The sequence below is a fragment of the Pagrus pagrus genome (assembly GCF_965226575.1).
Source record: "Pagrus pagrus genome assembly, chromosome: 6".
NCBI lineage: Eukaryota > Metazoa > Chordata > Actinopteri > Spariformes > Sparidae > Pagrus > Pagrus pagrus.
Window position 1 is genome coordinate 6357712 of NC_140190.1, and position 27277 is coordinate 6384988.

A 27277-nucleotide genomic window follows, 5' to 3' on the forward strand; every position below is an offset into this window, starting at 1 on the left:
AGTCATGGCAGTGATTTTTCAAATAAAACCCTTGAGCATACATCTTTTTGGACCTGAAACTACTGTTTTTACCAGCTGTGTCTTGCTGGAATTTAAAACTATGACATTGGTTACTGAAAAGCCAATTCTTGTAAGGTTGTATCATGTTTACTATCTAATCTAACAGCCTTGTTGTTCTTTAATATCAAAGTTTCACATAACAATTTTTCTATTTTCATGGTCTAGATACTTCTTCATTCTTCTCCTCCTTTCTGCCTGATTGAACCATGTTGTAATTCTCTTATATTAACTGAGGACTTTCCTCTGTCCTCCCTCCTCTCTCCCCTCCATTTTGTCTCCAGTCGCAGTATACAAACCTGGGGCTCCTGAACAGCATGGACCAGAACATTCAGAATGGTGGTTCAACCTCCACCAGCCCCTACAACAACGACCATGCACAGAACAACGTGACGGCCCCATCACCCTATGCCCAGCCCAGCTCCACCTTTGATGCCCTTTCTCCCTCACCAGCCATCCCATCCAACACAGACTATGCGGGGCCCCACACCTTTGATGTGTCTTTCCAGCAGTCGAGCACAGCGAAGTCTGCCACCTGGACGGTAAGACGCTTTCTCATCAGAGTAGTTTGTGTAGTCTGCTTACAGTGTGATTCTAGCTCATGGTCAGGCAGTATGTGCAAAAATAATCTTGTATTGCATCACATATAAAGATTCAAAGACCCGTTTCTGCTACTGGCTTTGTCACAGAAGCATCTATAAAAAGGCATCACTGCATTGGATGGTAATAAGTGATCACCTTTTAAAGAGATCAACATGTTGGGATACACACTAAATGCTTTTTTAGATCATTAACCATTCCCATATCTGTCCATTAAATATAAGACTACAGTCTGTAGCCAGTTAACTTAGTTAAGTGTAAAGTCTGGAAACTGGGGCTAACAGATAGTCTGACTCTGTCCAAAGGGAACAAAATCCACCTACTTACATCTCAAAAGTTAATTAACATCTTATATCTTGTGTTCAATCAAAACAAAATCAACTGTGTAAAAATACAAGTTTCACTATTTCGTGTAGAGGAACAGTTTGTTTTTCGTAGCCCCACATTTAATGCACACGCGAGAGAGGTATTGATCTTCTCACCTGACTCTTAACAAGATTGCGAATAAGTGTATAAGCGTGAAATGTTGAACTATTCCTTTAACAAAGATGAGTCTTATCCAGTGCCACACCTGCATACTCCAATAGGACAATATCAGCAGACAGAGACAGGTAAGTTGTGAGTATTACAGTTTAATGTGTCATATGCTTGACATTCATATGGACCCACAGAGAGACATTTATTCACCAGCTGTCATCATTGCTGGTTATCTAACCACCAACTCCTTATCTGATGATCAGTGCTCCAGGCAGATTTAGGTGCACTTTATTTGAAAGTCCTGCGTTGCACAACCACATCTGGCAAGGAAGAATTTTGCTTGAGATGTATAGCTTCAAATCACGACTAATCCCCAGGCACTTCCCACTGAGCCTGAGACATTACACTGATGAAGAGAAAAAAGCTGAAGGACCTGATCTCACTACAGAGGCTGTCACTACAAGAGACGTTCACATGCACCAAAGTCTTACTTATCTTCAGATGTAATCCCAGATATATAGTTTGAATAATGTGTGTTGGTGTTAGAAGCCACTCATCTATCTTCACTTAGCTCCTCGTCATTAGTCTACTTCATTCCCAACTCAGAGTTCATTGGTGTTTTGTTGATGACAGAGGTAAACAAGCTCAACAGTTGCTCCAGGTGTGGTGATGTCCTGCACAGCTAGATGTCACCATGTGATGCTCTGTAAAACCTACACAACCAGCTCCTCCTGCTCTGTCATTATGCATGCATGACAGGGCTGAAGGACAGCTGTTGCATCAGAGCCCCACCTGCTCAGTTGTTTATGCATCTAACCTGCACGGCTGTGTGTCGACACAGTCACAGACACACCAGTTCAGTGTATTAATGCACCCTGGCGGACAACATAGGTGACAGAGGTATCGCTCTTAGACACCGTTTCGTCCTTGTATGTCATTTTTGGGATGGTCAAGGTATCACAGTAAGGAGGTTTCCTTTTGGGCTATGAAAGACATAATAATAAAGTATTTGGAGAGATAATTCAAATGGACAGGATCATTAAAAAGGTCTATTGTTATTGTAAGATTGCAAAAACAAACAAAAAAAACAAAACAGTTGACACAAGTTATCCCTGTCACATTTGTCCAAAGGGACTGTTGCAAAACCTGCCGAGCTGAATGCAGTGAATTTAACAGGCTGTGCCTTCCAAGTAAACAGGCTGGGCGCTCTCACCTTATTCCTAAGGCCACGCCGAGTGTGGGACTGTGACATTTACCCAATTCCCACACTGCCTCTGTCATCCCTCTCATTTTCACAGTCCAAAAACAAAAGTGTTTGTCTGCCGTGCAACTGTGAGGAGGTTAACGGTGTGGTTTGTGAGCGGCACGCCCCGCAGCCTGAGCCACACCGGCTTAGGACACATCCCCAACATAGACACACGCAGTGCAACAGACTGTGTGTCCCACAGTCACAACACATGATGCAAGACGGGTTTGATTGGTCTGGCATAACGTGGAAAAGTAGTGAATTGTTACTTATTATCGCTGTAATGAGTGAAGTGTATATCGTCCCCTGACGCCCAAAGTTTATATTTACTTAAGTGATAATTACCTTAAAATTAACAAAAAGTAAGAGCTTTTACTTAATGTATGTTTTTCTATGTGACGTCTGGTCAGACTAGTGTGATTAAACATATTGTTCCAGTGGACAATTCAATATATTTCAGAAGATGAATAAAAACATCTGTTAATGTGTTAAGTGGCTGTTACATGACCTGGGTCAATACTTATGCCACTGTTAAACAATCCAGATGGAGTTGGTTACCCTTTTATGATTATGAAATGAATGTGGGTGTGAAGAAAACATTTGTCACACAGTCTCTTAGTGATCTCACACTTTACACAATTTTGTTATTGGTTACTTTCTTGTACAAAAGTTAATCTAAAAACAGTGAAACAACACATCGATATCGCGTCAGAGTTGTTTTGTCACTTAACGCCCACATTAAACGTCATTCACTACTGATGCCTTACGCAACTGCAAACTGCAGTCACTTAATCCTGCCTAGAGTATTTGTCACAACTCTTCCTGACTGAACATTGTTTTGTTTTGTCGTGCTGCTGCTGATTTTCCATAATGGCTCACAGACAGGGTCATTTTCCCCGTCTTCGAGAGCAGCAGTCAATTCTAAAGAAAGGTGATTATAGTGTTGGTTCCCATCCCGAAGGAGGCTCCCTCACCTGATCTCAGGAGATCTTTCTGAAAGCTGCCATAATCTCAGCCCAATAGCTCAACTGCTGGACTGACGGACTGCTGGCAGCGAGCCACCGAAGATGTCACCACCGCAGCTTTGCTCTGTGCATAGATCTGCTAATGCCCCCTTTTTGAAGGCCTGCGGGATCTTCCACGGGACTTAGTGGACTGTGTACTGTGCTTTTTGATGACTGTTCTTATGGAGACACACCTAATCCCCAACCCACACCTTAACCTCTTCCTGTCTAGGATGGCTGTGACACACACACACACACACATGCACGCACACACACACACACACACACACACACACACACACAGAGGTGCAACACGTCAACATTTCCCAGAACTGCTCCCACACTGTTTCCTTGTTGGCACTCCTGCAGTCTCCATGGTGCTCCCCCCTTTTATCGTTTAGTTAGAAAAAGAAAACTGCAGGTGAAAACAGGTTAGAGATGTTTTATCTTCTTTGCTTCACTAAAAGTGTCGCAAATGAGGCGGCCATTGTCGGCTGCTATTGTGAGGCTGAAGACTGGTTGTGTTTGCCGTGTGTATTAAGTGCCACCATAGTAGTCAAAGAAGAAGAATGTCATGGTTTGGCGCTATCGGAGGGACGCTGTAGAGCTCGGGGGGGATTACAGTAATGGATTGAGGGCCTGCAGATAATACTTGTGTAAATACTGTGTGCCTCTTTCCTGAACCCGGTGCTCTTGGAGTGGGCTCTGTCTTTTTGAGTGAGTTAAGCTTGATGGTTGCATCTCACATTGCGCCAGGGGAGGAGGAGGAGGAGAGCCCTTGAATGCTCAAAGAGAAGAGTGTTCTAGCGAAAGGCAAGCAAGACGCAGCTTGCCCCTGGAACATCTGCGGGCCCGTCCCACGCCTCACGAGATGGGGCTGAGACTTGTTTGTGTCAAGAAGCTTGTCACGACTCGCCCATCACAGGGAGACAAGCCCTAAAAGCTACAGATGGGAAAAGGTGGAGGGGAAATTTTTAAAAAGGCAAAGTTGAAAAGGTTTTTTTTTATGATATGGGCTATGGGATTTCGGTGTGGAAAAGCCCATTCTCTTACAGGTTAGATTACAAGATTCTCCTTTAGCCTCGAACAAACAGCTTCGTACAGATACCTGCAGCAGTGATTTACCTCAACAGAGAACTGGATCAGGCTGGTGTATAAATAAAAAAATATTAGTCTGTCATCAGGAGAATCGAGTTTCTCTCAACACATAACCCACTGTTGTGTGATGACTGAACTTCAGAACAACACAAACATGAGTGCAGCTTTAATTCTTCCTCGAAGGAAGAGGGATTTAAAAAAAAAAAAAAAGGTTTCAGCATTTAAAAGAATTAAGGAAAAAACTCTGGAGATATGTGTGTAGCTATTGGCTTTTATTTCCAGTTTCAAATGCAGTGATCTCATTTGTAGTTGTAGTCATTTGCTGGTGAAGACAAGGCATCGATTGGTTAATCCCCAGAGTGACAGACTCTTATGGGACTCTTTCAGCGCTGGCTACAAAAACATGATGCCACTTGTCCGTGTACAGGTTTGCCTCGGGACAGATGTCAACAGTGAGATTGTGTGGTCAAGATTCATGCTGATGACTTCAACATAATATTATTTTTTTTAAAAGAATAAAGTTTAAAGAAATGTAATTAACCTGTGAAACTTTAAATGTCACTCCATTTACATTTTTTTCCCCAAGAAGCAGGTGTTTAACTTGAGTTCCAGTGAACAGGAGAGTAAAAAAAACTCCTCTGCATTATTGTTGAATTAAACGGGTTTGGGAGAAGCTGTAGGCATGACATGACTTGTCAGGTATGAAGAAGACAAGACCAGAGGCGCCAAACAGTGCTTGTTTAAGGCCTGATGTTTGTCAGGACTTGACTTCTGCATGCGCCCGCAGCGCCTGTCACAGAGAAAAGAACGCTACAGCTGTGGGCCTGCCTGAACCTGCACTCGACGGGAAGTGTGTGTTTGTGTGTTCAAGTGGTGCATGTGTTAGAAAGTAATTGCACACATGCACCACTGTACAGGCATCAGGACAAATTGTATGTTGCATGCCGTCTTTATCATTCATTATTACAACAGATTACATGCTGCAGGAGAGTTTTATTTTATTTGTCCAGCAGAGTTGTACAGCAGCAGTCAGAGTTAGGTTTTGTTTGAACGCTCAGCAGCTTCAGCTCATTCATTATTTTCTTCCCCTTGTGCCAGTTGGAGGGCAAACGTGTCACGTGTGGCTCTAGCAAACACTTTTCTTTCAAATGATTGTGATTAAGCAGCTCCGTATTGTGCGCCGTGTGTTCCTTGGCTGCGCAATTCACATTGTGACCAATGAAAGGCTCATAATTACATGTTAACACCTGAGCACCGCACCCTGTGTGAGCCACTGAATCCCATCAGTCAACCGGCTGTCCTCCACCCTGAACACTGTTAGCTTTAGCCGAGCGCTGCTTTTCAGCCATCAGCAGCAGCTCCTGCTCTCACCGCTGAGCAAACAGCAGCCGCACATAGTTGTGTGCTTAAAATCTGTAGCTTCGGGGCTGGGATGGTTCTCTGCTGTTTGTGGGTGTTTGCATGTGTGTGTGTGTGTAGGTCTGAGACAGTAGGATATGAACTAAACAAACTTTGGTTTTCTCCCTCCAACAGCTTTGATTAGATCTCACTGTTTTGCGTCGTGCTGTTTTTGCCTTCAGCTACACAAAACCAGCAGCCTGTAATTATTCAAAACACTACGCACTGACCCTTTCACAGAAGCATATCTCTCTTTCTCTTTGCCTCATAATCCGCTGCTCTGTCTTTCTCTTTTGCTCTTTCCCCCGTTCCTCTGCTCGGCTTCTCCACCTCATTTAGCTGATTGACAGAGGCGTACGGGGGGTATCAGGTTGGGAGCGAGGGGACAACTCTACCCATTCATCTTAGGCTTTTTTTTTTTGTTGTTGTTTCTGGAAAGCTGCTTTGATTGTAAGGAAGCGTCAGTTCAGTCATTGTGTTGACGTACATGTCCCAGAGCTTGAATTGTACTCAGGAGTCACTGTCACGCTGAATTGATTTATTTATGGTAAATCAGAACACTTGACACTGGTTTTATTTTTCTAACATTTAACATCTTTACCTTCGAGCAGTGAGTATTAGCAGCACCACGCACTGCTGTGTCAGTTCATCCTGTGCATGTACAATTTATAATGAGGTCACTTGAGAAAAAGGAGCGTAGCTGAGAATTTGGGTTATTATTAACTCGCCTTTATTAGTGGCTCCCATCTGCGGGGGGAAATGCACAGCTGTAATGTGTGTAGTTTGTGAGAGTATGGGAACGAGAGGTACTGACTGTTTAGGGTTTGTCCTGATGAAAGGAAAGGTTGTGCCTGGGGAGCACAGTAGAAGATATCCGTGCCAAGCTTGTGTAATATTTAAAGTCAGCACAGTGCTGAGATTTAATAGAGGTGGAATTTTATGTTGCATTGTTCTCCAACACAGCCCTGAGCGGTTTTCACAATGTTCACTTTTCTTCGCTCAGAAATGAACCTGACAGGGAAAATCTTCCCCTCCACCCAATGTCTCCTGCGCATAGAGGGTTTAAAGCTGTGCTTACACAGCAGTGATCTGAATGGTTTGTTTACACAGTTGGGTTCTGCCTATTAGTAACAATTCAGTCTTTCTGATGGCTTACTGGTTATCAATCCTAACAGTGCCAGGGATCAAGGTGCGTTCATTATTCATCACTCCTGGCTCCACAAAACTTGAGCGTGAGCCAGTTTGTACGAGCAGCCGTCACACTTTGACACCACTCATCGATGGAGCGTCGGAAAACTGAGTCATTTTCGTCCAAACCCACAAGGAAAACTGCACTCCACCTTGTGTAGCGTTCGCCTGCGAGCGTCTTCAGAAGCCTTATTCTGTGTGATGAGTGGCCATCAGATGCTTTAGCAGAATACTCCTCCCTTGAAGATGAAAGCCAGGCCCAGTTTAATTGCTGCTGGAGGGGTCCATTTTATGGCGCTCCTCGGAAGTACCAGAGGCTGTCCCTGAGACATCTTTGAGGTTGCCCAATACACACCCAGAGTACCAAAACTTGTGTGTGTGTTTATTTAAGTAGGTCATAATCACAGTCTTGTGTTTAACCCTTTTTGCTTCAGGCTAAACCAGAAGTGCAGAGTCCAGCCAACAGGTGTTACTGAGGTCGATCTGTGCTTTTAGCATTGAGGCCAAAATGTTTGAAGCCTGTAAACAGTTTGTTTATGAACCTCTCGGTTACCTTTATTGATTTCTCTACACATCTTAATGTAATCTGTTTGTCTCGTGTTTTCTCTTTTCAGTACTCAACAGACTTAAAGAAACTTTACTGCCAGATTGCCAAGACATGTCCCATCCAGATCAAAGTCCTGACCAACCCACCGCAGGGCGCCGTTGTCAGAGCCATGCCCGTTTACAAGAAAGCCGAACATGTGACCGAGGTGGTGAAACGCTGCCCGAACCACGAGCTCAGCCGCGAGTTCAATGACGGTCAGTCTTGTGATCGATTGAAAAACAACCGCAGAGATTCAGTTTGCTGTCAACATTTAATGACACAACTTATGTTGCTTACAGGTCAGATAGCTCCTCCGAGCCACCTGATCCGCGTGGAGGGAAACAACCACGCCCAGTACGTTGAGGACACCATCACTGGAAGGCAGAGCGTATTAGTTCCCTACGAACCTCCACAGGTGAGCCGTCTGTCAGCGTGGAGCGAGGCTGGCTAAATGTCCCGTCAGCGACACCTCAGCACTTCAGCCTGTACTGACAGATAGAGCAGTGACAGACTGCTGTCCCCTAATGCCCCTCAGTATGAACACTACTTCATCTCAATGAAGAACACACATGGCTTCTGCAGGTCATGTAGCAGCTTATGATACATTATTAAAAGTCACATTGCATCAGCTGATCATAAGATCTCATTTAGTTCTAGTTTTCCTTTAACTTTTCTTCAGGAGGCTGTTTCATCCTTTTAGTCATTAACTTTACGGGCTGCAGGAAGGTCTCTGACACACTGACAGAAAAGGAACAGCATTGATTTATTAAGCAAACACCTGAGTAATGGATCACTTTCCACACGCTCCAGTAGCTGTGATGTTTAAATAAGGTCTAATTCAAACATTAAATTGTGCTCGATTGTTCAGCTGTAGTTGACTTTAAAAAGCTGTCCAAAGACCAAAGTTGTGCAGGAGAAACCTGGTTTCTTGGCCCGATAAATGCTTTAACCAGGTTTCTAGTAAAGCTTTGACATGTGTGCCTCTGCAGGACAAAAGATATGAGTCCTTATATCCAAAAATATTCCATCCATATACCAGGCGCATTATTAAATCTGACACAGTGACTTTACTTTCCAGAAATCAAGGAAATTGATAACCTCAAATTACCAAGTAGATTAGACTAATAACTTTAAAGTTGTTAAAACTTTTTAGCTCATAAAACTTAAATTTAATAGTCTACTTCACTTGGTAATTTTTCAAAGTCAACGTTGAAACTTTACAATGTAGTTTTAACCAGGGAACTGCTGAGCATGCACTCAAAGAAGAAACCAGTTTTTTGTTTCTGTTTGTATTTGGCGTCGCCCTGTGATGTCACTCACCGTCAGTGTCGCTCTCTTTTCTCAGGTGGGGACAGAATTTACCACGATTCTGTACAACTTCATGTGCAACTCGAGCTGCGTGGGTGGAATGAACAGACGCCCGATCCTCATCATCGTCACTCTGGAGACCAGAGAGTAAGAGACACTCTCCCCCTCAGTGATCGCCTCTCTTCCTCCAGCTTCTCCAGCGTTGGAGTGTTTCTGACCTGCTGTGTGTGTCCCTGTCTTCTCCCAGTGGTCAGGTATTAGGCCGTCGCTGCTTCGAGGCCAGGATCTGCGCCTGCCCAGGCAGAGACCGGAAGGCGGACGAGGACAGCATCCGGAAGCAGCATGTAACGGACGCCACAAAGAGCAGTGAGGGTACGAAGCGCCGTAAGTAGGGCTGGGCTGGTGGCGGGCTGACGAGCTTTGGTCTTATCTGACATGCTGCGAGTGTCAAGGACCCTCTGTTTTCCCCTCCTGCTCTGGCTTAGGCTCACTCTTTTGCTCATGGCTAGTTTTACTAACACTTGTCTCTCTTCTTTTCAGCTTTCCGCCAGGTCTCCCATGGCATCCAGATGTCCACCATCAAGAAGAGAAGATCTACAGATGAGGAGGTTTTTTGTTTGCCTGTAAGTGTCACTGTGCTGTTCGAGGGAGCTGATTTAAAAACGTTGTTCTGAGCGACTCTGAGCTGCTTACTGACCGCCGTCTTCCTCTTTGTCTTACAGATCAAAGGCCGTGAAATTTATGAGATTTTGGTAAAAATCAAAGAGTCTCTGGAGCTCATGCAGTTTCTGCCACAGCACACTATAGAGTCGTACAGGCAGCAGCAGCAGAATCTCCTTCAGAAACAGTGAGTACCTGTTCAGAGTCATAATGAAGTAATCCCCATTTGTTCTCAGGCTCATTATGAAAGACAGACCTACATTATTTGCGAGGTTCACTCTTGGATTCAAGTTTCCTCCTGCTGTTTTTTTCGATCTCTCACTGAATAGATCGTTCGCTTGCACAGAACAGAGTTTTGTTTTTTTAAAGAAATAGCTTTTGTTTTGAATCGACTGCAGTGATTTTACTGACTTAACATGACTGACTTGTTCCTGGATCAGTAGATTGCACTGATAAAGGCCACGCATGAGACTCTTGACTCTATTTATTGCTGCCACTGAAGCATCGGAGTAAAAGCTGATAATAATTGCTCTAAAATGGCCCCCGGCAGCTTTGGTGTTTAACTAGAATTTTCTCAAACTTGGAGGGTGAGCCTCGCATCAAGTAGAGCTGTTTTTTTATTTTTTTTCTCTCACGGGACGTTAGCCAAAGCTGATGAATCGTGACAAATGTACCTGGCTGTGCTTTGTTAAGGAGAAGCTCCCAAAGATTGGTGGTAACGCCTTTGGGTGCCCTGCCAAGTTTTTTGCACAACAGCACCCAACAAAATCCGTGCCTCGGCCTCATCTATCCGCTTGAGCATAATTAAAAGTGTCTCAGACGCACATGTTCGCACACTCTTTTCCTCGTCCACGCCCATTTCACTATAAGCTATGGAAAAGAGGAGATGGGTGTAAATGATAGTTTGACAGGCCTGTGATGATAATTACTGCTTGTGTTCTAGTTTCCCATTAAGAGACTGGCAGACAGCCTCGCAGTGAGATAATGCTTGCATTTGCTGCTTTTTCACTTTATTTCTGTTTGGTGCCGGCTACCTGCTGCTGTCAGATGCTGTTAACAATCATTTAATAAACAGACATTTAGCAGAGTCAAGGTGCATTTGAGGTTTTAGTGGATTTGTTGAACAGTTTAGACTCCAAACTCGTACTTTTTTCAAGTCTGACTATAGAAAGTGAGTTCTTCTCTTTTGGATTTGGTATATTTACTCTTCTCTTTTTGGTTATCGTGCATGTTTATCTCAGTTTTCTGTGTACGCTCTGCAAATCCTCACAGCATGTTTCTCTGCTCTGTAATTTACAACTCCAACAATGTTTCCCTCTCAGCCTTTGAAATAAAAGGTTCTGTCAGCAGCGAATGTTTCAGGCCTTTTTCTTTCCTCCACTGTGTAACTGATAAATCACACCATGCTGAAGCACTGCCATCTGTGTTTGTAGACTGCCATCTTGTGGACAGCGTCAGTAGTGCAGAGCTGTCTGTCACACACACACAGTGAACTTCTTTAACTTTTCTTAATATCTGGGCCTTCCTGGGGTCCCTCCTCTCTCCTCCTCTGTCAGTGAGCCCTTATTTCTGCTCTCTCTTCTTTCTGGTTCCTCCCTGCAGTCTGATAAAAACCCGTCTTGGTAGCCGGCTCATGGAACCTGCAGGAGAGCAGAGGCGGCGCTGCAGCTCCTCCTGAAGCTGCCCCACATTCCTCCTCCTCCTCCTCCTCCTCCTCCTCCTCCACGTTACACGGACCTCCTCTCTGTCTCCTTTTTATCAACTTTGATGATTCTGTTCCTCCCTCCTTTCTGCCTTTTCCTGGGACTCTGCACTGAGGACTTTACACTCAAACTTTGTTTTTAACATCTGTTGCTGCTGCAACATCACGGATTATCAAGTCTTCATCTTATTCAGTCATCAGTGTGACATGCAGGCTGCAGTCATGCTGGACAGAGACATTGTTTATCCACTCTTCCCTTTCTGGCTCTATTGAATTTCATAGATTATAATGTGTAGATTGATGTGCATGCTTTATTTTTGTCCACTAAAGGACATTGTGATGACATCCTCCCTGCTATCTGTAGCATAGTCAGTTTGTTCCACTCAGCCCTTTGTGATGGCTGACACTGGACAGGAACCAAAGCTGTTGTTTTTTTTTCTAACTTACTTGACCTACAGAGCTGAATCAAGTGAATGTGTTTTGCCTTTGCATCATCATGAGAGCTGGACTCCACAATCTATCTTGGGGGGTTTTGGGGGGAAGAGACTTTATTACATTTTGCTAATGCTGGTCATGTTTTGTAAAGTCACTGCAGGACAGTTAGCGTGTTTGTTTGGAGCTGCAGACGTGCGCTCTGGGATGTCTCTGTGACCACTCTGTTTGAAACAGATTGTTATTTGTGTGGCTGCTGCACTTTTGTCTGTCAGAACATAATAAATGGCTTTTTTTTCTGCTTGAACTCTGTCCTTCTACTGCTCTGCTATTTCATTATAGAAACATGTGGTCATAAGAGGAGGAAACTCTCTGTGGACACAAATGACATTTAATTACTGTAATGTTGTAAACTGCAGTCATCAGTCATTGTCGTGTCCATTAAAGAACAATAGTGAGCAGGCCTTTGTCTTTAGATGTGATGGTAACGGCCTGTCACCTCCTCTCTCCCACCCCAGGACCTCGATGCCATCTCAGCCCTCCTACGGCTCCTGCTCCCCAACTCACGGAAAAGTCAACAAGCTGCCCTCTGTCAGCCAGCTCATGAACCCCCAGCAGCGTAACACACTCACCCCATCCAGCATGTCTGGAGGCCTGACCGACAGTAAGTGTGCCCCTTTGTTTCTCTTCCTGTCCGTGCTCTCAGGCCACGTCCCTCCACTAGTCAGCCCGTCCCTCCTGGGCTCATTGTAAACTTATAAAGACGGCATGTCAGGGCAGGCAGGAGGGGACCTGAACGCCTCTCAGCCTCCTCCTAACAAAAAATGTGATCCCTGTGAGACTCTCCCTCAGGACCTGTTATGATGCATTATGTGTCATGTAGAGTAGCCCCTCCCTCCCCTCGTGTGTTTCAGTTGACGTTACGTAATCTTTACATCTCAGATGAGTAAGAGAAAGCTCACAGTAGCTCCTTTTGTCTCTGCAGTGTCTCCTATGATGGGCACTCACATCCCAATGAACGCTGACATGAGTTCACTGAGCCCCACACACGCACTGCAGCAACAGCTACCGCTGGTGCCCTCCTCCCACTGTACTCCCCCTCCTCCATACCCCATGGACAGCAGCATCTCCAGGTACCTCATTAGTCCACAGTGGGACACATCTTTTTATTTCCCTGAGCTAATTTTTTAAAGTAGAAAGATTACTTATAGCAATTTAAAGAAGCAACTTATGATTCACCAGGCTGACTCGCTAAAAGTGCAGAACTAAAATCTTTAAATACAGATACTTTGCGTGAGATTCAGTGAGCCCTGAGTGCAAAGGCCTCATCTCCTTTAGCCACGACTCGGGAAGTTGGAGTCTACTTATCTTTTAAATTTTGGAGGAATAGAGTAAGCGCCTTAAAAAAACAAACAAAAGACCTCCTCAGTAGGTGTTGGACCACACAGGAAGCATCGAGACAAAACATAGAACCCACACCCAGTCCTTTGTTCCCGCAGTGTGTTTTTTTTACTGTTGTTGTGCAGCATTTCCATCAATCAGATCTTCATCAGGAAGATCTTTATCAAGGACGACACAACAAACATCACTTTATAAACCTGTATACATGGGTGACTGAACTGAAAAGCCAATGGGTGCAGCTCAAGTGAAAACAAAGTCATGATCAATAATTGGAGATAAAAAAAAGGAAGAAAACAAGAGAAAAGAATATTTGGAGAAAAGTAAAGAAATTGGAGAAAAAAATTAAAAGACGAGGACGACAGTAGAATAAAAAAATATTCAGAAGAAGGTAACACATTAGTTTATCAGTTAAGTTTACATCAACCTCTAAATAAAGACCTTTTTTCAGGTCTGGTGAATTCTTCAGTAGAAGTGTGATTATATGATATGAAGAGTTAAACGGTGATCCACAGTCTGAGTCCTCTGCTCTGTTCCTCCCACAGCTTCCTTATTCGGCTGGGCTGCGCAGGCTGCTTGGACTACTTCACAGCACAGGGCCTAACCAACATCTACCAGATTGAGAACTATAACATGGAGGTGAGCCCTTGCCTATCCAACACGAGTCATATGATGGGTTAGAGAGAAGAGTGGCCGACTAACGCTCCCCCTGTGTAATGACCATTAGGACTTGTCCAGGCTCAAGATCCCCGCTGAGTTCCAGCACATCATCTGGAAGGGCATCATGGAGCACCGACAGGCCATGGATTTTTCCCCACCTCCCCACATAGTGCGCACCACCAGCGGGGCCTCCACCGTCAGCATGGGCTCCTCCGAGGCCCGTGGCGAGCGCGTCATCGACGCCGTACGCTTCACCCTGCGCCAGACCATCTCCTTCCCGCCGCGCGACGAGTGGTCCGACTTCTCCTTTGACCTGGATTCTCGCCGCAACAAACAGCAGCGCATCAAGGAGGAGGGAGAGTAAGACGAGCCCTGTCCTCTTCTCAATGTTCCCGTTTGTCATTTCACGCCTGCTGTTGGAACATTTCGTTTGAAAAAAACGTGGTATTAGTTCAAATACTGCTGAGAACAAAACCCATGATCAAATAGAACTGCACTTATTTTCACTGTTCTGGTTGTCGTTACCGCCGCGGAGCAATAACCCGTGTTGAGCAAAGGTGCATTTTATTATGTTCCAGTTTCTTGAGAGCACTTAAGAAATGCTGAGGATTTCAAGACGGTTTGAGTTTTAAAGTGTTCATGATTCATTCCCATTTAAAGCATGACTGGAAACTACACTTACATTAGAGGGCTTAGAGGGCTTCTATCTCTGCAAAAGTGTATTTTTTTAAGTTTTCACCACTATGGTTGTACAAGTTAGTCAAGTACACTGGTTTTCATTTGTGGCAGAAGTCAGCCTTGATTGTAAACATTTCAAACATTTCCTGTCAGAAGTATTATGTCACTGGTCAATTTGTCTTTCTGCTGTACTTTTGCTCTATATTTAGCCTTTTTATGTCTGTTTTGAGACCAATGCATCACCTTTTTTTTTGTCAGGTTGTGAAGTATGTGTGTCAAACTGCCAGATGGTCATTCATTTAATGTAGCCATATATAGGCCTAATGTTGTTGACCCAGTGTTTTACAGTAAAATATGACTGATGTCCTCTGTGTTTGTTGCTCTTTTTGTTTTACTGCTGTGCAAATGTGGTTGACTGCGTTTAAAGAGCAGCCTGTTCTCTTGCTGGATGCTTAGCACAAGTATTTTTTTTTTTTTTTATTCATGAACCATGTTTTTGGTAGAGGTTTATTTCATTTGATAAGTGGCAAGCACGTATGATATAAATGTATATAAATTTGTATAGTTCTTTTTTGAAAGTCTCCCTAAAGAAAAAAAAAAAAAAAAGACTTTCATCATGGAACAAAGCGTACTGATGTGAATCTGGTAGCTTTACCGGTACCAAACAATGTTTGTATTAATGAGTTAATAACTAAGGAGTGTATACAGTGTGTGTGTACCCACACTAGCCCATAATTGTCTTTATTCCTGTAGCCGGAGCTGTTATAAAGCAGAAAGCATCTGCATTTTCATATTTTTGTAAAATGTACTGTAAATATGTTGCAATATACCATGGGTATTTTGTTATAAATCTGGAATAAATATCCATACTTGCTGTATTGCATGTTAATACTCCTTTGTGTCAGATTATTTTAAACACACTCAAACAGCTTAAACCACCAAACAATTGTGTTTAAGGGTAACTCCACCAATTTCACATGCAAGTGTGTTTACAGGTCGTGGGGAGTCTTTTGTGGCTCCAGATGAAGCTGTCTCTAATCTGGTAAACTGCCTCTAGTGATGTCACTCAGTGGCTAAGATGCATTGTGGGTAATGTAGGTGCCATGTCTTGAAAAAGAAGAATGTTTTGATTTTGATCATTTGTTTTTAAACTCTTGAAAATGAGTCCAACAGTGTTTTAGGAGCGCAATGCTCGACCAGTGGACTGGTTTTCAAAACCTGAAGCCTAGATTACCCACAATGCAACTGCGCCACCGATTGACAAATTGAAGTTACCCTCTACATTTAGATTCTGAGGGTTGAATCTAATCCATATTGAAGTCATCTGAATGTTGATTTTGTGCTGATGATAGAAACCAGCTGGCAATGAACGACCGACAATGACAGTGACGTGACCAAACGTAGACGTTTTTTTAATTGCTCATTCTTTAAGCCAACACTAGGGGGAGTGAAGAGCTACAGTTAAGCCTCACAGCTTTTCTCTGTCAGCAACAAAAGCAACAAGCTGGTGGAGATGTGAAGAGATGAAATACATTCAGCCAAAGCCTCTCGTGTCTCAATTGATACCTTTATTTCTCCTGAGTGCCACATTTCATCGATCCTGTAACTGTATATCTAGATATTTACATACAACATAGAAATGTGACTGCGTGCGCACACACAATTTATCCACACACATTTCTGGACTCCTTCACTTATTTACATTCTCGAGAAAAGAAAAAAAAATAGTCGTCTTTTTACATTCTGTTATATTTTATACAGACGAAGGGATTTCATTTTATCAGTCTGGCATAAAGTTATTCGACCTCGGCCACGTGAGCGACCTCCACCTCCATGGCCTGAATCACCTCGGGTGCATCCTCCAGCTTGCCCCCTGTGAGCGCCTGCTGGGCCAGGACGTAGTTCACCACCTGCATGATGCCCTGATCCGACAGCGTCGCCACCGAGCCATCGGCCGCCGCCTCCACAGCCTGCACCGCCTCCACGGCCTCCACCGTCTCCTCCGTGATCAGCACCGTCTCGATCTCCTCCGAGGGCTGCTGCGGCTGGGCCGGTCGGAGCTCCGGCGGCAGCTCGGACGCCAGGATGCTGACGGCGTGCTCCACCTGGGTGCCCTGGTTGTGGAACTGGAGGGTGTCCTTCTCCAGCATGATCTTTCCCGGCAGGTTGTCCCCGTGGTACTTGGCCATGTGTTTGCGCAGTGTGCGAGCGTCGATGTGGGCCTCCTGGCACATGGGGCACACGTACGGTCGCTCTCCTGTGTGGGTGCGGACGTGACGCTTGAGGGAGCGGGCGTCGGCCCAGGCAACGCCGCAGGTCAGGCACTCAAATGGCTTCACTCCTGGAAGAGACAGAAAAAAAAACTGAAGATATAAATGAGCTCCCACAATCACAGGGTTCATCCTCCTCCTGTCGTGCTCGCAGTCTCACCCTGGTGGTTGTTGACGTGGCGTCTGTACTCTCGCAGCTGAGTGAACTTCCTTCCACACTGCTCACACTCCCTCTCCAGGTTCTGCTTCACTCGGCCCTTCTTCCCGTGCGTGGCTTTCTTCACGTGCCTCCTGAACAGAGCTTTCTCAAAGAACTCCTTCCCACACACATTACACCTGAAGACAGAGTGAAAAGACGTCATCAACACGTAGAACGATACCCGGGGTACCACGAGAGCACAATGTGGACCTCTTCTCTGTTACTTACTTGAACGGCTCGGCCACACTGTGGGACTTGACGTGGGAGTACCAGTCCTTCTTCCAGCTGTAGCACTTCCCGCACACCTGGCACTGGAACGGCTTCAGGCCCATGTGCTTGTTCATGTGCTGCTGCAGATCTTTAGCTTCATAGAACCTCTTATCACAGCTGCAGGTGACACGAGGAAACACATGTCAACATCATCTCAGTGAATGACTTAAATCGTGTCTTTAAAGAGAGATGAAACTCACTGAGCACAGGCGAATGGACGGACGTCAGGTTTGGGCTGATGCTTCTTCAGGTGTTTGCTCAGAGCCGAGGCTCGATGGAAAGTCGCTCCACACGTGTTGCACAGGTACTTGGATTCACCTGGTTTACGGATTTCATGGGGAAAACAGACACAAACATCTGGTTGAAGTCACGGTGTCTGCGATCTGAATACCTTGACAAATTAAAGCAAAACTATCTGCATGGTGAGACACCAAATAAAAACTGTGTGTACGCCCACCTGTGTGCAGGCTGGTGTGCTCCTCCATGCTCCGTTTGCTCACGAACGACTTCTTGCAGTACTCGCACTGAAACTGTTTGGTGACGTCGTGCAGCGCTCGGTGCATCTTCAGGCTGTGTTTGTGGGCGAAAGTCTTGCCGCAGACCTTGCAGGAGTGCGGCCGCACGCCGGTGTGATTCAGCATGTGGATGCGGAGGGAGTAGAGCTTCGGCAGGGTCTTCCCGCAGATGTCGCACACAAACTCTCTTTTGGTGTGCGGCGGTAGATTCTTCTCGTCCAGATTGCTCTCCTGCTTGCCCTCGGAACTCTGTTCTGCCGAGGGTTTGGTGGCGGCGGCTCGCTGGCTGCTCTGCTGCTTGTGTCGGGCCAGGTGGGCTCGCAGCGAGGCGGCGTACTGGAACTCTTTACTGCAAAGCTGCAAGGACACAGATGCCATCAGAACAATTTCAGAATATAACAATTAAACATGGCATCTTGATCAACACTTATACTTACGCTGCACTTGTATCCGCGAGCTTTCTCGTGTTTTAACGTGTGCATGATGAGAGAGTAGCGTCTTTGGAAGGACATGCCGCACTCAGAGCACGTGTGCTCTTCACTGGCGGCGCCCTCTGCTGGGGTTTCATCTTTGACTCCAGCTTCAGGCTCTGCCACCGCCATCGCAGCGTCGTCTGTGCTGATCTCTGCTGTCGACACGCTCTCCACTGCGCTGGCCTCTGGATCTGCTCCCGACTCCACAGACTGTCCTTCAGCTTGAGTCTCCACTGGCTGCTTTGGTGGTCTTCCTCTCTTTCCTGGCCTCGGAGCCACCTAAAAGTACATGTTCACACTTAAAAAAAAAAAAAAACTTGATAAAAAAATGATATGTCTTTTTTAAAAATATAATGACGTACCTTTGGGGTGGCGGCTCGCGGTGGAGTCGACCCTTTCTTCCCCTCCTCTTCATCCTCCAGCCCCATGTGTAACCGTGCATAACCTCCCTCAGCAATCGAGCGCTGCCTGAGTCGTCTTTTGTTGGGATCATCTGACATGAGCTCCTGCTTGTCTCCATCATCAGCAGATGGATCCTCCTCCTCCAGCGGCACGTACTCCTCCACCTCCACCTCCTTCTTCACCTTGGCTGGACGCCCTCGTTTGCGTTTCTGAGGTGGAGGTGCTGATTCTGCTTTCTCCTGAGGCGAAGTCACTGCTTCACATGCAACTTTCACGACCTCTGTGGGGCTCGCTTTGTCTGAGTCCACGTTTATAACGAAGGCTCCTGCTTCAGCGACCTGCGGCTGCTCCATTGCCAGGCAGGCAGACACCACAGCGAGAGACTCGCTGGCTCCGGCCTGTCCGCTGTGGGTGACCACAGTCATCGTCTCCGCCTCTATTCCCTCTGCACTGTGGGAGATTAGAGTGACGGTCTCTCCTGGCTCGGCCTGTCCGCTGTGAGTGATCAGAGTCACTGTTTCATTTGTTCCAGCCTCCACTTGATGCTCTTTGTCTCCCTCTACTGCTTCAGTGACCACAGTCATTGGCTGCTGGATGTAAGTCTCTTCAGGTGGAGCAACATAAGCTACAGGCTCACCACTGTGTGTGACCACCGCCTGGCCGTCACCCTGTATGGTGACCATGTAGGCACCAGAATCGTCCTTTACGCCTTCCTGAGCAGCCGGCTGGCTCGACACCACCGTGTGAACGTCTCCCTTCTGATACACCGTGAGCCTCTGCTCCTCCACCTTCTTATGTACCATCTCACATATGTGCAACACTTCCGTCATCAGCAGGTGCCGGGCTAAATTGGCGATATCCGCCATTATGCAGAAATTAAACGTAAGTATGGAGGTGTAGGCGAACTCCAGCAGCGGGAGGAAGCTGGCTTTGGTGAAACCTGGAGAGAGAAGGATGAAGGTTAAAACTGAGCAGCTGTGTTAAACAATCTGAACAGAAAGAAACAGGTCTCACCGGAGAGGTCGACCACGGCTTCATGTGTGGAGACGGCCCCCTTCTCAAAGAAGAGCTCGTGGAAGTATTCGCTGCATGCTGCCAGTACAGCTTTGTGCGCACGGTACTCCTCTCCTTCGATCAGCAGGGTGATGTCACAGAACTGGTTACTGAGGCGCTGGTTGTTGAGTTTGTCCAACATGGTCTGGCTGTGTTTAGGCAGGAACTGATTCACCTCACCTTTGCTGTCCACCTGGAGAAAACACCAACAGAGACTAGATTAACAAAAGACTCAATATTAAGACGGCAATATCGGCAATATTACAACTATAAGGACTCAAAATGTGTGAGACATACGAAGACTAGCTCGTGCTTGGCCATCGTCCTTGCCCACTTGGATCTCGACAGACAAGACGGGTCAGTGAGGAGTAAATTATCATCTCCCTCTTCTTCCTCCTCTTCCTCATCCTCGTCGTCGTTCGCGTTGGCGGCTGCCCTGCGTCTCCCCGGCCGGGAGAACAGTCGATTACCAGAGCCGTCATCAGCACTCCGCTTGTTCTGGCAGTAAGCACACTCTCTGATGTGGTCTTTGACTTGCTTCAGGATACCTGAGGGGACACGATCATTTTAAACCACTCCAATCAAGAATCAGGACTGCAGAGCTGACAATGACTTTCATTAGCCAATTACTTAGCCATCATAACTGCCCAGGGCCCAAGGTGATGACTGGGTCCAAACCCCAAAGGACATTTCATTTACTTATATTATACTGGCAGGCCCAAGCGATGATTGGCAGATTTTAAACCAAGTCACTGCTTGTAAATCTCAAAACATTAACACATCTCCAGCTCCTTGTGCATGTGTGGGACTGTGGAGTGTCGTCTTCAGTCAGCGTTGGGATCAAAGTTTGTGGTGCAAAACACAACATGTTATATTATATCATTTGTATCACAATTGTGATTTTGTTGTCGTCTGTCCATCATCCTCCTCTGTGGCTCCTCCTGAGGTTTCTTTTCTCAATTTCTCAATATGTGAAGTTTTTCCTCACTAGAATTGAGAGGACAGATGATGTCGTTCACTGTACAGATAAAGCCCACTGAGGCAATGTGTTTGTGATTTGTTTTTCAAAAGGTGCTACATATTATTATTATTATTATTATTATTATTATTATTATCATGCATGTGTAACCTGTGATTTTGACTTCATGCTAACTTTGCATCAAGTCTCACTGCTGCACATAAAGAAAACAAAGGTCAGAGGAGCAGCTGTCGCACCTGGACTCACCACCAGGTGGAGGCAGTGAGTCGCCTGTACATGGCGCACTTACATTAGTTCCAGCTCGTGTTTACGCGGGCTGTTTTTAATCACACACACACACGTAGCTCTGCTGACACGGGCTCCAGTGACTCACCTCTCCACCAGTACTTCTGAGAGATGGTCTCCCAGGTGAGTTGCTGGTTGAGGTGGTCCCCTCCTTCAGTGATAATGTGCGCGTCGTTGATAAGTTCCTTCCTCCGGCCGTCCTGCAGCACCACCTCCAGCTCCGTGAAGTCATCCTGGCCCTTCAGCCGCCGCTGGTAGAACAGAGTCCCGTTCCGCACCACGTAGCAGGTCGCCGCTTTGCGTATTTTCCTCTTGGTGTTGCCGGGAGTCCCCGGCGCATATGGCTCCCGTTCATCAGTCAGGTAGCGTATGATGGCCAAGTAGCTTTCTTCACACGACATGTCTCGGCTGACCCGCGTTTTCCTCGCTCACCTCTGGGTGTATCTCGAAGAGGAGGGCCCTCCCCGGCTTGCGAAGATGCGCTATAAATTTTATACAGCGCTCAGATGGTCGAGGAGGTGAAATAAAAACGCCACAACAACATTTCAAATTGTTTCCGAAGGTGGAACTGCTGTTCGCAACCGTCGGGGTAGACGAACAGACAAAATGGCTGCTGCACAACCGGAACTTGCGTGGGGAATGGCGGAAGAGCGTCGTGACGCAGGCCACCAGCAGAGGGCGCTGTGGGCCAACTTATAACAGCACAGAGCGGCGACAGCTTCATGAGCACTTACTTTATTTATTTATTTATTTTCATATATTTCCTCACTTAAGTACGTTTACACTACTCAAAATCACATAGGGATACTTTAGTGTTTCACTTGATTGTTTATTCTGTGACATCTGAGTTATTATTTAGTGTTTTGTGAGTATTTTTGGTCATTTCGTTTCACTTTTATTGCATTTCCATGCACATGTATGTATGTAACTATATTCCAACATCCCTAACTAAAACTTTAAAGTGTACTTTTATTTTCTTTCAGTCATATTTTTCAGTTTTATTATAATGAACTAGGGACACGACACATTTCTAATAACATTTAAGAGCTATACAGTTCATATAACTGCAGTTTTCTTCTGTTTCACATATTTTCCAGAGTTAGATAAAGAAATGTTGCTGCATCTAAAGGTAAATACTGTACATTTGAAGGCACTTGTATTAAATTATACTACAGTGGTTGAGTAAACTTATCTTGCTGTTAAATTAACTCAGTACAGTTTTGTTACTTTTAACTTTGACAACCATTTACTATAGAAATGTGTCATTTCAGCCCCGACCCACAGCACCTGTGATGACTGTTCGTGTCCTTCCTTGTGCTGTAACAAACTGTACACTTACATGCAAGGTGCATGTTTGGAGACTGTGCAAATAAACCAGACTGATTCCAGTTCAGATTAGTCCTTCAGTGGCTTAAAGGATTCATAGTACTTTCTGCAATTTCGCAACCAACCACAGTGTATACAATCTACTTCCTGTTCACACCAGCCAGCACACACCCCGTGCACATGAATGGTCATGTGATGTGCGTTTTCAGGTGTGTTAGTGCGGAAAGAGATTATTTCAAAATGCTGCTAAAATGCGCAACAAAATCCAGATTTCCAAAATACGTGAGGACAAGGCCGAAGTCAACATGGAGGGAAATATGGAAATTAAAAACTATTCCGTTAAAGGATAAGTTCACCCAAAAAATGTAAATTCAGTCATTAACCTTCCCCAATGGAAAGTCGGGTGAAGTTTTGTAGTCCACAAAACATTTCTGGAGCTTCACAGTAAAACAACGTTGCAGCATTTTCCTAAACAACTTAAGTAAGATGGAGAATTGTTTTACATCTACATTAGCTGCTGAGCTAAAAGCGTTAGCGCTCACCTCATCTGAAGTGGGTTGACCAACGTCTTTTCAAATAAACTTGGCATCCCTGGGCTTACATAAACTAACCCGACAAGCTTTATGGAGGCCATTTTATGTTATCCCCCCCTGAATTTTAATTTTGGGGTGAACTTATCCTTTAAGCATCCTACATATAAGAAAGTGGGGGCAAAGTTATTGACATAAAGCCACTTCACTCAAGACATCTCTGTTAAGGCCTTGGAAAACAAAATAAAACCAAAGCTTAGATAAACACCACACATATTAAGTGTAATTGCATGTGCGAGTCAGTTCGGAGCCGAGCAGAGTGAGATGGCCAACACCAGCTCCTGTACAAGTCCTTTGAGTCAAACACGGTTCACCTTCAGTTCACTTTTGAGGGAGTAGTTTATCTTCTTCTGACCTCCCACAGCCCTCATCCAACCACCTGGACCCTCAAAATCCTGTACTCAGGCTCTGCTGTTCACTCACGAAGCACAAATCCGAGGATGATCGAACATTTTCCATTGTTGGCCCCCAGCTGTGGAACAGTTTACCTCGCACTGTCAGGTTTTCCCTCACTGTTGGTCTAAATCCAGTCTAAAGACCTATTTTTTTAATTTACCCTTCAACATAAAGTTTGATTTACTTGATTACCTTCATCACAAGGTCCTACGGGCCTTTAGGTTCTGTTAACACCACATATTCTCTTGTGTACCTAGGTGCAGTATGTAAAAGTTGGCCACCTGTACTCAAAACAAATAGGGCACAGCACATCACAAGAGTTTATGTTAGCTAGTTAGCTCAGTTAGCTAAGCAGCTAGAGGTTTGGGCTGGACGCTGGAGGAGTGCTAATGTCAAAACTGCTATTTCTTCACATTCTGTTGTTATTTTGTAGTAAGTTTTTAACATTTTCAACAAAAATTCAACATAATCCTCCTTTTAAAAACAGTGTTTATATTTGGCATTGAGGAGATCAGGCCTGTGTCACATAATCAGCTTGACAGAAGTGTCGATGAGCTAACCCTCTCAGTGGTGGAGATAAGTCATATATCTGTGTCTACTGTACACATCGCATTACGCATTAGCTTCAGTTATGGGACAAGCATCCTGAGCGTCACTTATCACCTCCCAGATAAAAGTCTTTCCAACAGAGCAGCTTTCTGACATTTGTAAGAAATGAGATATGAGAGATTTAGTTTACAGTTTTCATACATACAAAACACTTATGTCTCCTCCTGTATGTTATTAATGTCTCAACAATGCGCTGAGTTCTCACGCTTGGAGAACAGGGACATGAAGATAATCATATCCTTATGAGCGATGGGGATTTTCCAGTACAAGGGCATGAGACCAGTCTATTCACAAAAGATCCTAACCAACATCTCTGTAGGGCAAATACCAAGGAGGATCCTCTCTTCAGTGTTATTAAATCAACCCGTTGCTCATGTTTTAGGAATTAAGCCCCTATAAGGCTCCAACAGATGAGTGTCATTCAACGAAAAAAAGATCTGTGGTCCTTCTCCTTATGTGCGTGACACAACCCAATTTCAAAAACTAGTGTGAGCCCAGCTTCAGTCTGCAGAGTCATGAAGCCAGGCCCCCACTGCTGTACAAAGCGGTGCTGACTGCTCAAAGTTTATTAATATTGAATGTGTCACGCATCCAAATTGCACCAAATTCAAGACTGCGCTTCAGTGGGTGCTCAGCAACAAACCTGTCCAAGTAGATCGGATGAACAATTCTTGAGTTATGCTGATTACAGACGGACAGACAGAGATTTCTGGTTTTATAGTTAGAGAACGGCACACAAGGAAAAGTGAGGAGGTCACCAAAGCCATTCGTGTCATTTGGGAACCATGAATGCCTGGACCAAATCCATCCAATAGTTGAAATAATTAAGTTTGGATCAAAGGGGTGCATTGACATTTCCATATGGAGCCACTAGCATGTCTGTTAGCATGGATGCCACAGTTCAGCACAAGGTGACCTCTTCAATTTGCGTGTTTTGTCCGTCCGACGGATGAAAAACCCAAACACATTCAGATTATAATGAAAAATGTGTCAAAATTGGAGAAGCTGAAACTCACAGTTGTACCATGAGTGTAGTTGGGCTTTGAGAAAGCACCGTACAGATATCTCAAAGCTGCTTTTTTTATCCCTGAGAGCAAAATTGTGGACGTGAATCATCCTCTGTCCATACATCTCAGATGTGACAGATGGACAGAAAGAAACACTGCAATCATCTGTTCACAGCCGCAGAGTTGCACCGACTGGCCTTAGTGTGGCACTACAGCCCCTGTATAACTGTGTGTACGTCACACATAATATTTGAAATACCACTGCTGTGTTTTTTCTGAATTACTCCGACCTGGAGGGGAGGGGCGAGGGCGAGGGGCGACACATCATTTGTTGCTCATCCATGTGTCACATACCAAACCTGACATCAAACACCGGTCAGTAACGTGTCTCACCGAGCATTCCAGCACTCGCTGGGTGGACCAAGGACGAACTGAAGTTAGAGCTGAAAAACAAATAGTTTCTTCCACTACTGACACCTGGAAATCAAACTGAATAATCACAGAGCTCTGGGATATGTAGTGCAATCACACAAATACTCTGTCCTCTGTCTCAGTGTCACCTGCTGCCGAGTCTGCTTCTCCTTTCAGCTGCTTCAGAATCAGCCATTGTGGACCCCAAATCCCTGAGTCACTGAGTAAACTGGTGGCCTCTAACTCACGTTTCCCTCTCAGCTGCCACGAAACCACACTCTAAGCCTCTTCACCGAAACGACAGAAAACAGAACAAGCGTTGGACTGTTCGTTTATTTCAGCTCTTTTGTCATTCCCGTCTTGTTTGACTTCCCATACAGAGTTGATTTGATGTATTTGGTTCCCCCCCCTCCTATGAGGCAGAGATTTAATATGTTTATTCTCAGCTGCTGCTGGCAGGCACCTCAACACGTGTCGCTGAGTGTTTATATGAACGCTGGGAAAGAGTTTATTTGCATCCTGTCAGTGTGTTTCTGTGTCAGAGGACATTTGTTTGCTCCATCCAGCCCTCAGTTAGTCCAACAGCACATCACAGGGTGCTCGAATGTTGAATCGAATCCGTGATGCCTTCACATTCAGTCCAACAAAGCCACCTCTGTTTAGTTTTCTACTGTCACCGCTCGGCTCTGTAGCTGCTCTGCACATCTTGTCACTTCCTCCTCGTGAGGTATTTGTTCCACTGTTGATTTCCTCTTCTCTAAAGGTATTGTTTGGTTTTCACGCAGGTTTTTCCTGCTACAAAGACGAGAAAGAAAAAGGCATTCATGACCCGACACCTCAACTGGAAGGCCAGTGTGTGTTTCAGGCAGGTAAAAGAAAGAAAAAAAAACGACACTTGCAGCACTGAGAGGTGCTCGTCTGAGTCGAGGGTTTCATGCAAAGTAGAGGGAAATCCAAAGCACACAGAGTCCTGCTGTTATTAAAGTTCACCCAAAAATGAAAAGTCATTTATTATCTACTGGAAAGTTTCAGTCCACAAAACATTTCTGAAGCTTCACAGCAAAACAGTGTTGCATCATTTTCCTAAACAACTGAAGTAGATGGGGACTTGTTTTAAAACAGAAAGAACAACCGAAAAAAAAAAAAAGTGTATACAGTGGCTCCATACAGCTGAGTAGATAATGAACTTATCCTTTAAAGGAATAGTTCGACATTTCTGAGCGTATTTCCTTTCATGTTGACTAACACACCTGAAAACTCACATCACATGACCATTTATGTGCACTCGGCATGTGCAGGCTGGTGTAACCAGGAAGTAGGTTGTATACTATGACTGATTTCTACTTTTAAGTACTCTTTACTTACTATTACTTACTATTACATATGTTGCAGGTACCAGGGCTGGTACCATAAAATGATGAGGGAGTGAAATGTGGCTGCGTTTCACAGAATCCTCCTGGATAAAGTTTATTTCTTATCTAAACATCATCACTCGCAGTTTTTGTCTCTCTTTTCCGACATTGTATTTCGATGACCTGTTGTGTCTTTCTAAATGTTGACAATATAACATCCACTCAGTCATGTACAATCTCAAATACTCTACAATATCATAAAGGCCTACCTTCACCTCGCATTTTGGTGGACACCCCAAGATTTCTAATGGGCCACCTCTGGCCCAGAAAATTTCCGGGGAGCCCCTGACAATCAGGAAGCGATCTTCTGTGTGTGTCTCATCGTTTCGAAAGATCTCCATTCCTGTGCGTCTAGACAGTGACACTGAAAACAGATTTTTTTAATATCTTCACCTTCTCAAAGGTCTGTTTTCAGTGACCTTCATTCCAGTGAATGAAAGACCAAAAGGAAAAGCTTTGTTCAACAAACACCCGTGTGGACTCAGATAGAAAAAGTACGGGGAATCAGCCTTCCTTGTAGCCTCCACAGATTAATTCACCTCACAGACTAAAGCCAATTCTCCTGACTGCTCTTTAATCTGTGAGTTT

General features: G+C 45.0%; 2 protein-coding genes across 11 annotated transcripts in view; one reads left to right on the forward strand and one right to left on the reverse strand.

The window, feature by feature from the left end:
* Positions 1-15386, forward strand: part of tp63 (tumor protein p63) — a 36200-nt gene extending 20814 nt beyond the window's left edge. For 4 of the 10 annotated variants that reach the window (XM_084355448.1, XM_084355443.1, XM_084355446.1 and 1 more), the window contains 11 exons: positions 342-599; positions 7683-7869; positions 7954-8069; positions 9000-9109; positions 9210-9346; positions 9503-9585; positions 9685-9809; positions 12275-12420; positions 12742-12889; positions 13700-13793; positions 13882-15386. In XM_084355448.1, the coding sequence (XP_084211574.1) occupies positions 342-599; positions 7683-7869; positions 7954-8069; positions 9000-9109; positions 9210-9346; positions 9503-9585; positions 9685-9809; positions 12275-12420; positions 12742-12889; positions 13700-13793; positions 13882-14178 (1701 nt within the window). In that variant the 3' untranslated portion in view covers positions 14179-15386. Of the gene's footprint in view, positions 1-341; positions 600-7682; positions 8070-8999; positions 9110-9209; positions 9347-9502; positions 9586-9684; positions 9810-12274; positions 12421-12741; positions 12890-13699; positions 13794-13881 lie in introns of all 10 variants that reach the window. The other 6 variants (XM_084355442.1, XM_084355441.1, XM_084355444.1 and 3 more) reach the window with 3 other exon arrangements.
* A 654-nt stretch (positions 15387-16040) lies between these two features.
* zbtb11 (zinc finger and BTB domain containing 11) lies at positions 16041-21629 on the reverse strand. Its single transcript, XM_084355438.1, has 10 exons — positions 21027-21629; positions 19972-20222; positions 19636-19867; positions 18582-19561; positions 18184-18498; positions 17689-18103; positions 17432-17549; positions 17190-17348; positions 16923-17098; positions 16041-16833 (listed from the first exon to the last, which is right to left on the reverse strand). The coding sequence occupies exons 1-10, from the start codon at positions 21337-21339 to the stop codon at positions 16289-16291; spliced, it is 3504 nt and encodes a 1167-aa protein (XP_084211564.1). The 5' UTR covers positions 21340-21629; the 3' UTR covers positions 16041-16288.
* Positions 21630-27277: the final 5648 nt, after the last annotated feature.

Bases quoted from the DNA above. Each gene is read 5' to 3' on its own strand.
- zbtb11 (XM_084355438.1), bottom strand. From the start codon at position 21,339: ATGTCGTGTGAAGAAAGCTACTTGGCCATCATACGCTACCTGACTGAT. The intron at 18,104-18,183 runs GTAAGTATAAGT...GTGTCCTTGCAG, and splicing joins CTCGCGGATACAAGTGCAGC to CTTTGCAGTAAAGAGTTCCA. The intron at 17,099-17,189 runs GTAAGTAACAGA...CTCTGTCTTCAG, and splicing joins AGTGTGGCCGAGCCGTTCAA to GTGTAATGTGTGTGGGAAGG.